General features: G+C 38.2%; 1 protein-coding gene across 1 annotated transcript in view; it reads right to left on the bottom strand.

Moving 5' to 3' along the window:
• Positions 1-1820: 1820 nt before the first annotated feature.
• LOC109038766 (transmembrane protein 178B) overlaps positions 1821-17833 on the bottom strand; it is a 152990-nt gene continuing 136977 nt past the window's right edge. Inside the window, exons 3-7 of the mRNA XM_019053952.2 lie at positions 11990-12100; positions 9237-9374; positions 8208-8305; positions 6766-6931; positions 1821-4662 (exon numbers count right to left, since the gene is read on the bottom strand). Coding sequence (XP_018909497.1) covers positions 4559-4662; positions 6766-6931; positions 8208-8305; positions 9237-9374; positions 11990-12100 — 617 coding nt within the window. The 3' untranslated portion in view covers positions 1821-4558. The remainder of the gene's footprint in view (positions 4663-6765; positions 6932-8207; positions 8306-9236; positions 9375-11989; positions 12101-17833) is intronic.

The following is a 17833-nucleotide window of genomic DNA, read 5'->3' as shown; positions in this document are numbered from 1 at the left end:
AACTGCACTTAATGTTACGAAACTTTCACTACTTAAGGGGCTTGGAGGACAAGGCGCATAAGTGCAGTTTTTACTATTTCGAGAAATACGTGTTTGAAATTACATAGATCCATATGACGGAAAGAAAGTTCTAACTGACTTTTTGATGTTTAAAAATTGAAATTTGGGAGCTAATTTTTCGCAGAGTATATTTTAAGACTAGTCTCAGTTGAAATCATTAATATCTCAATTTTTCTCAAAAACTGCACTTATGTGTCTTGCTGCCAAGCTCCTTTATTGCCCTTTACTCTCCTTTTAGCTGATCACTGAGGTCATTAACCTGGTTACTAGAATTTTGTGGTTCACATTATGCTATCAAGTATTCCACCGACACATTGCGACCTACTTCTACTGTACGAATTTCTAGACTATCTAAGTTTTTCACCTGTCATAGTGGTCCAAAGATTTAAGAAAAAACTACGATTTTCCCTCCAATTTGGGCGCAGTAGCTTCAACGGGGGGCACTGGTTGGGGAAGAAACTCAATGAGAAAAAAAGTATTAACTTGACCCATAGGATATGTTTCAGCATATAATTTTTTAGTAGAACAAGAGCATTATGTCAGTCAGGCCCGCCACATCCCATCTCGAGCCCTGGTACCAGTTTTCTGGCCTGGGCCCTTAGCACAGAGGGGGGTCCGGGGGGCCTCCCCTGGGAAATTTTTGAAAATTTAAATCTATTTGGACGCATTTAGAAGCTCTTATGATGGAGATTTTCCATCAATTTCTGCAGAATAATTATCTTTTTTTTTTACTTTCAGCACCAAATACTTTCAAATTGTTGCATTCAAAACATCTATAAATTTATTTTTGAGGGGGGCAGATGATACTTTACAATTCTAGGGGGAGCCGGGCCCCCCTGGACTCCCCTTTCGTACGTCTATGGTAAGGGAGTTGAGCCATTGAAGTTGAGGATGCCCAGACAGGAGCCTCTTAGCATCCGACAACGAAAGAAAATGAAACGCAGTTACTAAAAATATCATTCTACATATACTCAAAATCTTGAAAATAGACAGAAATCTCTAAAAAAGTAAGAAAAATTTTATAGTGCCCTAGCGTGTTTTTGAAACTTTATTCACCTTTTGCGGAATTTTTAGGGTAATTTTTTCACTTTTCCCTACGAGACAAGGGTTACACATGAATTCGTAGTGGTTTGTCACCTGCGTCACGGGCCCCTCCAGGGCCCGGGCCCCGGTACCAAGGGCCCAGTATCCCCCCCCTTGTGGCGGGCCTGATGTCAGTGGTATACTTATTAACAGCCTGTGAGCAAAAAATATAGCAAATAGGTCAAGTACCAAATAAGTCATACCTAGATATGAATTTATTGACAGAAGAGTAAGGGTTAAAGAACCAACGGGTTGTGCCATGAAAAAAAGAAGCCCAAGATCTATTATGCGAGGTGAGTGAACTTTCAAGGTAATGTTATAACACTGCCGTGCTAAGGAAGAACGTCGTATCAACCTCCAGGCGTTGCCAAATTTCTTTTGATAAATCACGAATTTTTGGGAAGATTTATAAATATTTTTCTTCCAATTTTTCAGGTAATTTTGTTCGCAATTTTACCTAAATTTCAAGGAAAAATATTCATGAATTTACTCAAAAATAAACATTTCATCGGGGGAAATTTGGCAACTCCCGAATGTTCATACGGCATTTTTCCTCAGCACGGCACAACAGGTTACTGCTTCACAATGCCTTGGTCTTTAAGAGAGAAAAAAATACTTTCTGAAACTTGTGTAACTAGATGATTTGAAGGGATTTCAAAAACTGCAAAGAGGCTGGCTGATGGCGAGAAAACACATTTTTATTACAGAAAATTCCTAACACAAAGTGACTGGAATATTTGTTAAAATCGTTGTCAAAACAAAGTCTAATTCAAAACTTTCTTGTTGCATCAGTTACATTAAAGAGTAGAAGGTAGATTGATACTTCGCTACTGTAAAATTTCCTCGCATTTAAAGAATTTTTTACAAAATCTGTACAATATATATCTGTAATTTACAATTCGTTATCTAAAGTTACTTAACCATAAAACACGGGAAAATATCACTCGAAAAAGAAACATCAAGTCTATTTTGTTTAAAATAAATAAGGTTATCAAATAGAAAGTTTGATCGAATCGGAGAGCAGTAGGTACTTCAAATTTTGGCTGACTTAAAAAGGAGAATTTTATTCGCATACTTAGATGTCGCTCCACGAAGTGTGGAACTCCTCTCATCTAAGAATTCAGGACGGAATAAATTCGCTTCTTGTTTTAAAAGTTTTCTTGAATAGGGGAGAAGCGTAAATAAATGTGATCAATGCTGTCCACCAAAATGAAATGCCTACTGAATTGTGATGTTTAATTGCCTCCGACTGGAACAATATTTACAAAAAATTAAAGGAGGGGGATTTGATGGAGCCACTTCAGATCATTTTGTAATAAGCCTTTTTTTAAAAAAAAACTTCGCGCAAGACTTCAAAAAATAATGGTTATTGTGATTGAAAATATGAATTGGATTTATGAAATATGAATCGAATAATGAGTCTAGAATATAGTGTTTTTTGCAAACACTAGATTTTGCGTGTTAGGTGATTCTTTGCGAGCATGATTCGAACCTCCTTGCGTCCATTTCATATACTTTTACATCACGGGGTAACGAGTAAACTAAAAGTTGGGTGAATCGGAAGGATTTCAAATGAACCTGAAAATGGCTCTATGTAAACGCTGCTTGAAATATCTGATCAGGTCGAAGAAAACTAGAATAAAATAAATAATAAAAAGAAGAGAGATTAAAGAGGAAAGTCTTATAAAATTGAGCATTAATAAACAGAGAACTTATCGTAAATTGATGATTAAAATTAAAAATTTACAAAAGTATGTACACATTTCTGATGCATAGAAAAAACTGCGGTATATTCACAACCTAAGGGTTTGACAAAGGTTACCGTTTTTTAGGACCCTTCGTGCAGCGGGACCAGCTTGCTTGTGGCGTTCGAGAGGTCGAAACTAATACGTATTTTAATGGCATATACCTCTCTCTAATTATCATCTCGAATTTTGGGCGGAGATTACCTCATCATCACTGTAATATCGTACAGTAATGATAGATTACACGTTCATAATATTTTGTAGAGGACTCGTTCAATTTCAGGTCTTGCGGGATGAAAATCTCATCAGCGCGATTTTACCCATTTTTCATTACTTATGTGCTTCATCGCAATTAAGTTTAAACTCCTAGTAACTGCACCGTATATAACATTGCTGCGTCCTCAGCTGCCACGGGAGGGTTCTATTGATGCTTGTTTTAAAATACATCACACACCATACAAACAGAACAATCCTGCCCAAATTAAGTATCTCTTTTCCAGTGTGGAAACGTGTCCCGCAAATTATAAAACAAAGCAATTACATTTACTTTTTAAAAAAAGCATCTTTGAACATACTTGAACAGCACCATTAGATCTTACATTTTTTGGATATTTTATCGAAGGCCAACCTATTTAGAAATATATGGTACATTAAGAGTCGAAAATGAAATCCAAAGAAGACAATTGGACGATATGGTAAACACGCAATACACAAAATCAGTCAAATATTGTATCCAAATAAGCGATTGACTTTTGCTCTTTCTTTTGTTGATGTACATATCACATCCTTCGTCAAGTCAATGGAGATTGTTGTCATTAATTAAAATTATAAAACATCTAAATGGATAGATGCTACGGCGTAATTGGTCACTGATTCTTTTTATTTTTACTTTTTATTTTTTTCTTGTTTTGTTTTTGCATATACCTTGTTTACTTTAGAAATGTCTTTCTTCCATGTTTATTTTGAAATGTATTCTGAGCTTTACAAAAGACCTTCGATACTCATATTGTTTTGACGGAGTCTTCTCTTGATTACAGTTCAAATTCACGAGCACGAGGAAAAATATCACATGATGCATTTGCTTCTATGTCGCACAATAAAAACACCGAAAAAAGATAATAATAATTCTCACAAAAAGCCTGATAAGAATCTATAGCGTGATGTAAAATTGATGGATATTCACTTCACCTGACGGTTCTTGAAGGTATAGTTTAAGTTTACGAAGCATTTTGTACGATTCATCCGGCTTCAACGATTTCAGGCTTTCTTAATTTACTTATTAGACAATTCTGTACAACGAATATAAGATTTTATGTTGACTTTAGTTTTAGTCTCGAGTTCAAAGTCAACATTGTTTGAAAATCTCAATAACATGATCGATTTTCTTTTAAGAAAAAATTGCTGAATCCAAGCAGATTTCACGGGTTTACGAAAAACCCGGTTAAAACTTACAGAAAATTATAAAAATGACTAAATTTAAAAAAGTCGACCACGACCTGCAATAATATTGCTTGGTGATTTTAACAATTCCTGTTTGATTCTTATCGAAACGGAAAACGTGTGAGAATTACGACTTTCTTTTTGAGGATGATGTTATGAGAGTTAGCCAAAGGCGCGGTTTAAGCCTCTGGTTTTCGTGAGGGTTCGTTGATTTTGCGGTATGATGGCGTCTAGTAGTTGTAAGGTCCATATTGTGAACCATGGTAGTATGGGCCAGGGTAGGCGGCAGGGGCCGGATAGCCAGCATAGGCGTATTGTTGCTTCTGCGGGTAAACTGAAAACACAAGAAGTACGGTCTGATTATAGCAAGTGGAAGGGCAAAGAATTGAATCAGTGGGTTCGAATACACACCTACTCGGAAAATAAAAATTGTTCAGGAAACACCTAAAACCGCGTAGCGGGCGAAGAAGTTAGTTTAAGAAACACCTTTTTGGTGCCAAAGGACAAGTACTTAGAGACTTTGAGAAGCACCAAGTTGAAATCGATACACCATGTTTGATGACAGAGAATCAAGCGTTCAAAAATTTCCGAGTTGGTGTGTTTTCGTTCTCACCGACTTTCAGATACTGATTTTTCATAATCTGCCCTGAAAAATGAATATATTTGTAACCTGAATAACGCTTGAATATTTATATAACTTGTTGGTACAAGGTATACTGAACCGAAAAAAGAAAACCGCAAAATCGGATGGTCACCCGTTTCTCTTGAAATGGCCGAAAATTGGTATTTCCGATGAAATACTTCGATTTTTCCCTTTTCCCGTCGCTGTTTCGAGCACTTCCGATTGCAATTTCGAAATTTCCTTTTGCGTGCAGATGCTTCTATCCATATAAACCATACGATGTTACTAAACCATAAAAAAGTGAAAATACTGGTAGAAAAAAACCCGAGTTGGTGTGTTATCGAACTCACCGATTCAATTCAAAATACGAGTACACGGAGAGGCAAATGCATTAAAATGTACGGAAAGGCTAACAAATGGAAATTTTCTGGCCATGGGTCGCAGCGATGGAGAATTTGCAGGTGTCTGAAACTGTGTGAAGTTCATACTTAGGAAGAAGAAACTACCGAGGGAACTGAACATGGAAACAGCCTTCATTTCTAAAATGAACAATCAATGGAGGAAATATGACCAAATTACCACTAAAATCTGCTGAAATACATGTTTTAAAATGGATAATGCCGCTTTATGAAATCTCGAGGTGGCAGATTTGCCATTTTTTAAATTTGTTTTTCTACTATTTCCCGAATCAGAAAAAATTACGAAAAAAACTGTGCACACAGCTCATTTGGCACTCTCAGATGCAGTCATAAAAAATTTCTCGCTAATTCTCCATTTTGCTGGTTCCATGGCAGAATCGTATTTGATGATTTCAGTTTATAGATAAACGAAAAGCTATATCGACGGTGTAAGTCGGCAATCACATAACTCGTTTGCGGTGTCTGAAAATCTCCGCCTCTATGTTAATTTTTTAAAGGAGAACAAATCGAAATCATTCCTTGAAGTTTTTGCAGAATTTTCTTCGCACAGAGAAGAAAAATCACGGCAGTTTTAAAGGATTGTCGTAGAGTAGTTTTCCGTTCAAAAAATAAAGTATGACAGGAAGTCTGCGACGTCGCAAACCGAGTTATGTGATGGCCGACTTACACCGTCGATATGATTTGTCCAAAAATCAAAGCCAGGGTGTTGAAGTAATGACGCAGAGAAGTAATCTTAGCTCATAGAAACTTGTTAAAGCTCTTAGAATTTTAGTGGCAAAAAAGGCCCGTATGGATGCCCGCCTTTTCAGTAAGAAAAGCCCCTTCAATTAGTCGGACAGGCAACAAACACAACTTCGACGCGGCAGCAACGATAAGGGTTCGATGCTAATTTGGTTCAAAATAAGAGAATATAACCTCAGACAAAAATTTTAGGATTTAAGTTAAAAAAACTGAAAATGAGAGGATTCCTTACAACTTCACTTTTCATTGCCAATTTGAAGGGCTTGGAGGAAAAGGCGCATAAATGCAGTTTTTGCTATTTCGAGAAATACGTGCTTGAAGTTTCGAAATTACATGGATCCTAATGGCGGAAAAAAACTTCAAACTAACTTTTTAATGCGTAAAAATTGGTAATTGGGAGCAAATTTTTCACATTTACATTAAGACTAGTTTTACTTGAAATCATTAATACCTCAACATTTTCAAAAACTGCACCTATGCGCCTTGTCCTCTGAGCCCCTCATTTGTACTCATAAGAATCAAAAACCTATCGCAAAAAACCCATTCCCTCAGATTTCTAAATTGACTTTTGAGGCTATGGTTACATGTTGAACCACTCGATATCGATACAATCTCACCTGTTTTACCATGTAATCGCAATAAGAATGAGACTCACCTGGCATCAAATACTGCATGTTAAGAGCTTCTTCTCGTTCTCGCTCGCCTCGCAAACAAATGGCTGCTCCTGAGAATAAAATCGCAGATACTAACGAAAAACCAACTCCAGTCCACGCCATGTAGAACGACCAATCGTACCATGATTTCGTGTGTGTTTTCAACTCCTGCAAACATTTAAAGTTGCAATACAAAATCACGTGAAAAGTTTAAAAATTCCTTTAAAGGGTATCATTACTGTGAGATCTTTAACTCCCTAAATTTTGATTTTTGTCACATTCGCTCTACTCTTTACACAGGGCCCACTCGATTTATCACTGGGAAAGAAAGTCGCTTAGATCTAGAGTCCTGACTTTTAAAACATTGACAAGAAAAAAATACTCTTCATTCAATCCAATTTTTCCTTCAATCGAAAAGCAGAGCCTCTTGATTTAAGCGGATTTCTATTTATTTCAAGCAAAAAGTCCGATTGAATCAAGAGTATTTTATTCGTTTTGGATGTACAATAAAGTGAAGTTACGAGGACTATTTGAATTGCATCTTGCAAAAAGGAACCATCAAGAGCATTCCAACGTTGTTGAGATTCTACAACTTTTTTGACTTTGTAAATTTAATTTTTTGCATGAATTCAGTAATCTTATCGCAAAGAATGTAAGTTGCACAAAACTAGCTACACTGGAATGCTATTGGTTCCTCTTTGCAAAAGGAAATCCATTTATTGAAAAGTAAAACATGATCGGAAATTTATAGCAATACAAATCAAGACAACGGCTGAGAAATAGAGATAAAACGACTTTCGGTATCAATAATGAAAGTACGGCGGCTGGATTTAGAAAAGTAGACTTTTTTTCTGATGGTTAAGAGGCTAAGAAATTCTTTCACTGACGCATGACGAGGAAACTTTTCGTTTGTTACATAAATCAAACATACTTATCAAGGAAAAATGTTAATGCAGACAACGAAAGTGAATTCCGTTTCATAATTTCAGATTTTTTCCCTTATTTGCGGCCGTTTTTGCAACGCTTCTCATTACATTCTCCACTGCTTTAAGAATAAACGCCGTACGTGCATTCAAATGTTGCCAAATTTCCTTCGATAAAATAAATTTTTTGAAGTAAATTTCTAAAAATTTGAGAAATTTGAATTTTGAAATTTTTAAGGGCACTAGATTGAAATTCGATGAAAATCTCACAAAACTTTGAGAAAAAAATTCTAACAAATTCTAGAAGATTAATCTTTTACTATAGGAAATTTGGCAATGCTAGAAGAGCCTTGAGAAATTTTTTCTTCAATCGTCAGGACTGGACAGACGACGACGGTCCGAACAAAAAGCTGCTTTTGGTATAAATGAAAGTTGCATGCGTTGGACTTGGAATGAATATTTGGAAAACAGAGAGAGGCCGGTTTTTTTTGAGCGCCTCGCAGTAAGAATAAGCTACTTACGGGACTCCATTGTTGGTAATATTCCTCTCCGACCACCCTTTCTAATTCGTAGTATTCGACACCGTGCCAGAATCCCATTGCTCCGGCGCTAAGTAAACCTGAATAACAAATAACGGAACACGAAGTTGATGAAAATCAATTACTTGAAGTTCCGCTGTGGAAAAGGGTCACTTTTCAGGGAACTGCTGCAAAAAAACTATACATTTTTGTAAGTATGAATTTTTTTTTTTTTTTTTTTTTTGCTGAGCCGGTAGTCCACCTATGCGTGACTCGAATATGGAGACGTGGACACCATTTTCTTAATAATATCATAAATTCGTGAGTGCGATTTGCTTGTGATTCTCAAATATATATACAAGGTGGGAAGTGGATTATAGCAGTCTAAATACTTCCCATGCAATACTAGGTGGTATGCAAGTAATAGAACTTATTAAAATTCATTGATTCCGTGCAATATCTGAGTATGAAAGGAGTGGCTTTTACTCTAGAGACTTTAACGAAGCACAAGAAAAACAACTGGATGGATTGCTGTCCATTTTTTTTACTGATTCCCTGGATTTCCAGACAGTTTTCCATACTCTGATCTGATGAATCCCGGCGCTTCCCAATTTTTCAGGTCCTTGTAATCATGATAAATAAAATAATTTTTATTGCCACTACGCATTAATTTTTCGTAAAATGACATTGCCATCTGGTGCTCCCATTTCCCGCGGAACTAATTCCGAATTTCGGAACTTTTGAGATTTTCCTGAATTTTTCCCGGAACTTTTGGAATTCCCGAGTGGTTCCGGATCTTTTGCATTTTTCGGAAGTTTCTTGGAACTTTAGGACTTCCCGAAAGGTGCCGGATCTTTTGCATCTTTCTGAAGTTTCTCAGAACTTTTGAAAAATTCGAAAAAAAATTTCGGAACTTTTCACGGCTATGGAATGGGATAAATTGAAACAAAAAAGTTCCGAATTCCGAAACTTTTGCGACGGTCAGAGAATGGAAGCACTGTTGCCATCCAAACCAAAAGGAAGGATACTTACATGCTAGGAGTATTAATATGGCGGTGGCGGTGATGTTGCCGGGGGACCTCCTCCAGCATCCAGCGACGCCGGTCCAGAAGGCGATGAATATGACGAAGAAGGCCACGCCGAACAATACGATGGTGGATCTGCCCATATCTAGCGAACAAAGCGAGACAAAACAATCAGACCGCTGGCCACCACTCGAGGAACGGTTATTCGCTGCTCCTGACGCGACACGCAACCCGAAATAATCAATTTTCGACCGTCCTCCCCGGGTCACAGCCCAGAGATCTGCCGGGCAATGCTGCCTTGCTGAGGAAGAACGCCGTATGAACATTCGAGAGTTGCCAAATTTCCTTCGATAAAATGCTCTTTTTGAGGAAAGTCATGATTATTTTTCATTTAAATTTTCAGAATCTTTAGGTGAAATTGCGAACAAAATTTCCTGAGAAATTGGAAGAAAAATATTCATGAATTTATAAGGAAATTCATGTTTTATCAAAGGAAATTTGGCAACGCCTGATGGCTCATACGGCGTTCTTCCTTAGCACGGCAGAATGCTTCTTGCTTGCTCCGAGTATTCATGAATTTTCGTCGCTCCTCTGACAAAAGGGCGTATCTCTATTTCCACGTGAGCCCTGTGCTCCGTATAGATATTTGCTTTCCGCGGCTCATGTGAAGATATGGATACGCCCTTATGTCATTGGAGCGACGTTCTGACCGGCACTCCACGCCGAGGATTCGGGCATAATTATATCGGAGATGTTGCATCTTCGTCAGGAAACATGTTGCCAATTTTTTCACCTCTCAAGACAAATGTAAATAGGTGGGCTGCTCGTAAGAGTTACAGCCGACTGCGTGAACTTTTCATGAGTGAAATTGCACAAACATTAGGTTGTAAATGGGTCGGTTGCACTAGTCTCGTTTTTTGATGCTTGATTCTTGCAGAGTAGCAAAGACTATTAAGAAGTGTTCGAACAGGTACTTGCGCTTATTAGCCGAGATATCGCGCTTTAAAAAATTCGGTTAATGACACCCTTGGTTTCTTTCATCTTGCTATCATCCAAGTTAAAAGTTGAGTAACCAGAGCAAATGTGTGTTTTCCTGACTGATTAAAGTGAGGTGGAAGAAACCATGGGCGTCACTATCGCGGTGGATGACATCTCAAACCAAATTTTTCAAAGCGCGAGATCTCGGTTAATATTCAACGTAGAAAATTGCTGTTTAGGTAGATATTATTATTTTTAGCTAATTTACAAGAATCAATCATCAAAATACGATTCCAAGACTAGCGCAACTGACCCATCGAGCATATTCGAAAGTCGTTAGTTTAGCCATCCTCTCCCATTAAAACGTGCATATTACGTCGATGATGGTGACACTCAGTGCAGTGACTAATTATTTAAATTAACGCGAATTTATTGAATGAGAGTCATTCCTCGAGAAGTTATTAGTGCTTACCTCTAAGTAAACTCGTTTGAAACTGTTTCTTTATCAGAGACCGAAAGTAATGATGTCAGAGAGGTTCTTTAGCCCCAAAAGAAAATAATATCTCTAAAGCTGTTGGTACAAATGTATGTAAATTTTACCGATCGGAACTTGCGACTAAAGCTTTGGGTTTTGCATTGCAAATCTACTGATTTGAATACAGATGTCTTAATACATCCAATTACAGATTATTCCTTACTCTAGGTTTCCTGCCTACACAGTACTTTAAAGATTCTAAGATTACTTTCATAATGCGGGAAGAGGAAACACCCAACTATTTTGCATACCCTTGTGATAGCATGTGGGTTTTTAACGATCATTTGAAAACTGAGGTTTTTCAGATGTTCGTCCTAGAATGTATGCTGCAGCACTGTCAGCTTTGAAAATGTGTTCACGTTTTTGTCACGCTTTCTTCTTGGTAGGACAAATTTTCAAGAATAACGAAAAAACCTAAAATGAAAGGAAATAGCGAAGAGACAAGGCTAGAAGAGAGATATTAAAGAGCATTATCAACCGTAAAAAAAAGTTTAAAAATTTAAATTTTTCAACACTTTTTTCCTTAAATTTACTTCTTGTAAATTTTTCACGAACCTAAATGAGTATCCCAAAAGGTATCCTAAAACGAAAATTTTTGCGATTTTCTTAGGAGTTATTTTTATTAAATGCGTACGTGTCCTTTTTTTTAATTTTTCTTTTAAAAAGCTTGAGTTTGAAAAGATGCAGCCGTTGCTACTGTGGCAAGGGTTGTTAAACATCTTCCTCCGTAACACCAACATCCTATTGTCGATCTCATACCGCCTCACCTTATTTTTCAAAGAAGAAAGTCCCAGCCTCTGAGTTTCTCATTCTGCCTTCTATCTTGTTTATCTCTCTATTTCTTTCTCGACATCCTTCGATGTCTTCATATCTGAAACTTCCCTTCGATAGCAACGTTGTGTGAAGTAATTAGTGGCGGGACTCGAAATTTCGAACCTACTCTGATAAGCTAAGGAAAAACGCCATACAAACATTTGAATGTTGCCAAACTTTACCCAGTGTAATGCACATTTTTGAGGATCCTCATACATATTTCTCCTTGAAAGTTTCAGTCAATTCAGATAAAATAGCGGATAAAATTCTCTAAAAAGTTGAAAGGAAAATATTCACAAGTTTCTCATGAAATCTGTATTTCATTAAAATAAATTTGACAACAGCCAAAGGTTCATGGGCGTTTTCCCTTACTACGGAGGTACTACAAACCAAGCAACATTCAACAGAGAGGAAAAAGTTGGTCGGTGACTTACTGAGACGTGTCATTTGATCCTCGGAGAAATTTTTCGTACTATTTTCTGGATCCGGAACGTGGTAATCGATGTTCATGCAGTGTGTTTCCACCGGGCTAAGGTATGTTTCCACTGTGAACAGAGGAAAAAACAAGTCAAGACTAGATCTCCATGAACTAAAAAAACAAAGAAAATTTATAATGCATACCGACGGTGAAATTGCAGGGACGCGTACCTCAATTTGCGAACGTACAGGCATTCTGATTTACTTTAATTTTGAAAAGAAAAAATACTCTACGCCATTTCTTAAAAAACTCCTAGCTTTTCCTCTCCGTGTGAGGAATCATCGAAGAAAATTTCAAACAATACCGTAGGTTTAAAGGACCACAGAGATATTTTTCGTAAAAATCTCAAAAATTGATTTTTCGACCCAACTCGACGAATATTGTTCAACTGAAAAAATTGGATGGAAAACTCACTTTAAAGTCGTTGAACGATAATTTGCGGACTGTGTAATTGTTTAATTAGTCTGTCGCAATGCATTCAACACTGTCTCTCCCGCAGGGCCGGATTAAGGGGGTGGCCACATGGGCCGCAGCCCATGGCGGCAAATTTTGCAATTTTTTTAAATGTAGGTATAAAAAAATATCGGATTTAGAAAAAAAAATTACAAACGAGAAAAAACGACAAAATCTCTCATTTCCTGAGAGTGTAATAATTTTTAATTTTGTCGTCTTTCAGTGAAAGAAAAGACAGCACCTTTAATTAGTCGAGTTAAGAGAGAAACCAAGCACGTAATTTGGCCTTGAACGGCGCGGCGCAGACAGCAATAATGACGAGGACTTGAGATGAAAAGGAGAGGCCATCGGCGCGGCGCGGCGGTCGGCATGTAACACATATTAGCGCCTACAAGACTGCAAGAACACTTCACGCATTGCATCAAACACAGTGCGGTCATTGCGGTCAGCGTGAAACGGATAGCGCCTACAAGAATGCATGAATACTTCACGCATTGCGCCAAACACACCGCAGTCAGCGTGAAACGCACGGCACCTACAACTTCACGCATTGCGCCAAACACGGTGCGGTCAGCGCGGCGCGGCGGCGGAAGTTAAAATCATTAGCTCCCAATCGGAAATTTGACCTTGGGCAGATCGGAATAATATTGTGGCAACCTTAGCGAGATTGTGAGCATATTTCAACAGAAAGGTTGGCCTGAGAATCTTGGTACAATATGCCATCAATACTGGATACATAACCTTAGTATTTTAATATTGCACCAATATTAGCAACATTAGAAATCCAACGTCAGATGGTGCTCGGTGATTCCAAGATTGTCACAATGTTGTCACAATATTGGTTATAGAATATTGGTAAACTAATACTGTCGTAGAGTTATGTTTTCAATATTGCAGTAATATGTTAGTTTTAACATTGGCGCATTATTAAAAAAAATACTGAACATAGGCTTCTGCTTATAATATTGACACAATATTGACACAATATTAGGAAAACAAAATTGCTAAAATAATATCGAGACGATGTTATCTCTGTGATACTGCGGTATTGTTATTATGATAACATTCAATTAACGTTAGAACAACAAACATAACATGCTTCTGTTCGTAATATTGTCATAATATTGACACAATATTGGATATCTAAAACTGCTGAATAATTGATATTATGCTAACATTATTTTTACAACATTGTGGTCATTTTCGCACTTTAACATTGTCACAAGATTAAGAAAATAAACATTTTAGGCTTCTGTTTCTAATATTGTCATAAGATTAACACAATATTGTGCACGACGAGCACAATTCGACCGCGTTTGCTATTTCCGCCACCAGGGCGCGCTCGCCGCGGATCTGCCGTTGCGGTCCCTTTAAGGGCAAAAACTGCGACCTTTCGCTTTTTGACGTAATAGGCACATGATTCATAGGCGTCTAACCCATCTTACCGATATTCTTAGGCCAAGGGCTCAAATGGAGCTTTTTGGCAACGGTCCGCGCGCGGCCGCCCCGTCAATGGGGCTGGTTCTCGTTTCGCCTGGGCAGTGCCCGTTACAAGTGGGATCCAAGTTGAATACTTCAGCCAGTGCAAGCAGTCAAGAAAGAAGCTGACCTAGGAAGGTTCTTCGGCACTCTAATGTTCCGTATGCCTATATTTTAGGCAATGCGACGCTAAGAAATTTCTTCCGCGAGGACGGCAGGTAATATGGCGTTCTATCGCCTACCATGCCTCAGAGGTAAGATTGGAATTCCAATCTTGTCTCAGAGGTAAAATAAATATCCTTCCAATATTATGGCAATATTTTAACATCAAAACTATGGCAACATCATGATCAGAATAACCGCTGAACAAGCTTGGAGCTATATTACTAACATAACATTGTCACAATATTGAATATCCAAGTTTGTCTCGGAAGTAAAATAATGTCCCACCAATATTGTGGCAATATTGTCAGGATAGGCTTGGAGCAGTCTTACAAACCTAACCTTGGCACAATCTTTGGGCTCAAGCTTGTCCCAGAGGTAAAATAAATGTCCTGCTAACATTGTGGGAACATTAGCAAGATAAGCTTGGCAACTCTATTCAAATGTGAAAAAATGTCATACTAAGGTTGTACCAAGGTCAAATTTCCGATTGGGAGACCACATTCATGTTTGTTCTTTTATAATTTTTTCGTTCATTTCTTATGAATGGAAGGCCTTGTCCGCAGAGAGATAGGTTTACAAACCTTAACTTTTGCTAGTAGTGTTGACAGGGCATCCCCAAAAAATGTGTTCAACACGAGTAAACGCGTCTTATGCACCCCTCCCCCACTGGCACGTTCACTTGATGGTTTTTATTGATATTTCAATACGAATGAGAAAGGGCGGCAAAGTACAGGCGGCTCATAGGCGGCAAGTAGGTGAATCCGGCCCTGCTCTTCCGCACCCCAATTACCCTAATTGTAAGTGCGGTATATATCAGAATTTAAATTTGAGGTGAAAGTATAAATTCAAAATTCAATGTAACTAAACCGGAAGGTTTTAGCTAACGATTTGGCGGCCTCAATCAGAATAAAAATGCAGAAACTTTAAACATTAAATAAAAAAAATGGTATGATTAGGGATTATAGAAAAAAATTATAATTTTTTCATACTTAATTTGTGTGCGCTTTTACCGTCAACGCAACACCGGGCACATTAACCCGACAGCAAACATCCCGCCAACATTTCCCGGTTAGAGTCAAAGAGCGTAGAGCTAAACTGCCGCGCTAAGGAAAAACGACGTACGTACATTTGAAAGTTGCCAAATTTTCTCCATTAAATATTAATTTTTCAGGAGAATCATGAATACATACGTCATCTTTAAATTTTCAGAAATTTCAAATCCAATCGTGAATAAAATTCTCTGAAAAATTGGAGGAAAAATATTCACGAATTTCCCTGAAAATTCGTAATTTATCCGAGGGAATTCGACAACGTTTGAAGGCTCATACGGTGTTTTTCCTTACCATGGCAGTGGAGCTGCCGGGTGAAACTCCTCATTTCATACTCCATTAAAGACCATATTCACTCACACCCACACACCGTCACGCCGCGGCGTGTCAGTGGCATTAGAGAAATCCGATGCAACAGATTTCCAAGTGTTGCATGCCTTCCTATCTGCTGCACTTCCCCAGCGTTGTCGATTCTCTGGGAAAGTCCACCTATTTTAAATTAGTTCATTAGGTAGAATTCGAATTACTCGCACTGGAGTGGCAATGCGGACTTCCTCTCTTCTTGGCGGCAAAAACTGTCGATTAAACGAGCCGCTTCAAAACGAGTAAGTATCCGTTTTGCCAACGCGTCTCCATAACGCATTAAGGTCCAGGCGTGCCAAATTTATTTTCGTTCTGCTAATTTATGCCGACGAGTTCTTCCGCAGCATTAATAGGTCAATTATGCTAATCATAGAATCGTGCATGACGGAAGAAAGGCTGCCGAGGAGGATGCTTGATCGGGTTCCTCCCGGGAGGAGACGAAGGGGACGCCCGTGAAAGGGTGGTTTTAGAGGAAATGGAGGAGTGCCAACTCCCTGAAGAGCTTTGGGAGGATTGGGGACTTCGGCGGCTGGGTGTCGCATGGCGCCAAAGAGCGCTGTGAAAGTGGCTTATATGTATGTATAGAATCGTGCATAAAATTGGAGCATATTGGGATCATAATGGCACAAATTCCTTTTCTACACTTACAAAGAACCTTAAAACAGTTTTAGCATTTTTTTCTGGCAAATTTGTTAGCATGATACATTTTTTGGCTATAGCTTAAAACAAGCCTCAGAACCAGCGTGATTAGACCTGAATATTTCAAAATTCAAAGTTAATACTATAAAATGGATTTCCTAGACGGGAAAATGGATTTAAGCTTTTTTGTTATAATAAATGTTTGTTAATTGTTATGAACCTCATTTTAGGTGTGCACTCTGTGGATTCTAAAACTTAAATGGTAAAGTTTAGACTTTTTCCTTCTTTTGGAGGATACAGTTGATGTGACTGGCCTCACCATTTACTGACGCAAGTTCGCGACACTGTTCATCCTTCATCTGAATCCATCATGAATATCGATTCTAAAGAGTGATCTTGTTACCATACATATCCATTGGCAATGTTGGAATTATTTAGCCTGGCAACATTGTTTGTGGTCGATCGGGAAATTAGGAGGCAAGTGGATTGTAATTTGGCATTTGAGTGTCATCACTACTCTCTTCCGTGAAGCACTGCACAAAGTTGGGCATCCGTTGATGTAACTTCTTCCGATCGATATCTTCACTTCCGTCGCGGCGCCAGCCGGCACGGAGTTGCGTCTATCGCCGGGTGACGATTGCAAAAATCTGCATTCGCACTTTCATCAGTTTTATTTTATCAACTCCGAGGCCCATTTTGGTACTTAAAACCACTCAAAATTGATCCACCTAAATAAGAGCATATAGGAGTGTTCTTTACAAATATTTTAGGACATGTCAAAACATGGTGCGAACATGTCAAAACATGAAACACACATGTCAAATCAAAACAGAAGTATGGTGGCTTGAAATTGGATGATCAGGAAATGTGCGGTAACTAAACCCATATATCATCCTTCTCGTGACCAACCCTTTGTCACTTCAACTTATCTATAGTTGGCTGTAGGTCCCATAGGGATTAAAGCCAGTCAACCAACGGTGGAAAAAAAGCGATAACATTGAGGAAAAAAGTTATTTATAATTCTAACCTTTCATACTTTGGGTGCAAAACATCATCTGATCATCCGAAACTTTTAATCGATCTGGGAAAAAATCAAACTTATCTAATCGAAGCATAAAGAAAAATTCAGTAAGCTGGAAATGTAGCCAACGTTAGTTAAACATCCAGAAAACTGGAAATCTCAATACAGAGGAGAAAAAGCTCATTCGAACACAATTTTTCCCTCAAAGAGATACGCTGTTTGGTGCAACACTATTGCTACGTAATTGTGCTCGAATGAGTTTTTCCACTCTGTATTCAGAGTTCCAGTTTTCTGGATTTTTAACGCATGTTGGTTAAATTTCCAACTTCTACTGTCTCTACGACTCGTGCGTCTACAGCAATCAATATTTGAAGTAAAAGTCGTACCATCAAATCAAATTTTCAAGAAGATCCCAGAGTGTAAGCTCCATCCAAAAGTCCGGCAACATATAACTCATCAAAGCTACTCAGCCGCAAATTCGAAGCAGCCACGCAATGCGCAAACGTAATGCTGCGTATCCGACATACGTCACGTTACGTTATTCCACGAGCCATGCGAGTTCTCTTGCACGACTACGTTTCCCTCAAAACAGGCGTTTTCCGTTTTGTGGCTTTGACGCTACGGTTCCGTA

This window comes from Bemisia tabaci, chromosome 8 (genome assembly GCF_918797505.1).
Source record: "Bemisia tabaci chromosome 8, PGI_BMITA_v3".
In the NCBI taxonomy this organism is placed as follows: domain Eukaryota; kingdom Metazoa; phylum Arthropoda; class Insecta; order Hemiptera; family Aleyrodidae; genus Bemisia; species Bemisia tabaci.
The sequence above is the reverse complement of the archived record's forward strand: the minus strand, read 5'-3'. Positions and strand labels throughout refer to the sequence as shown.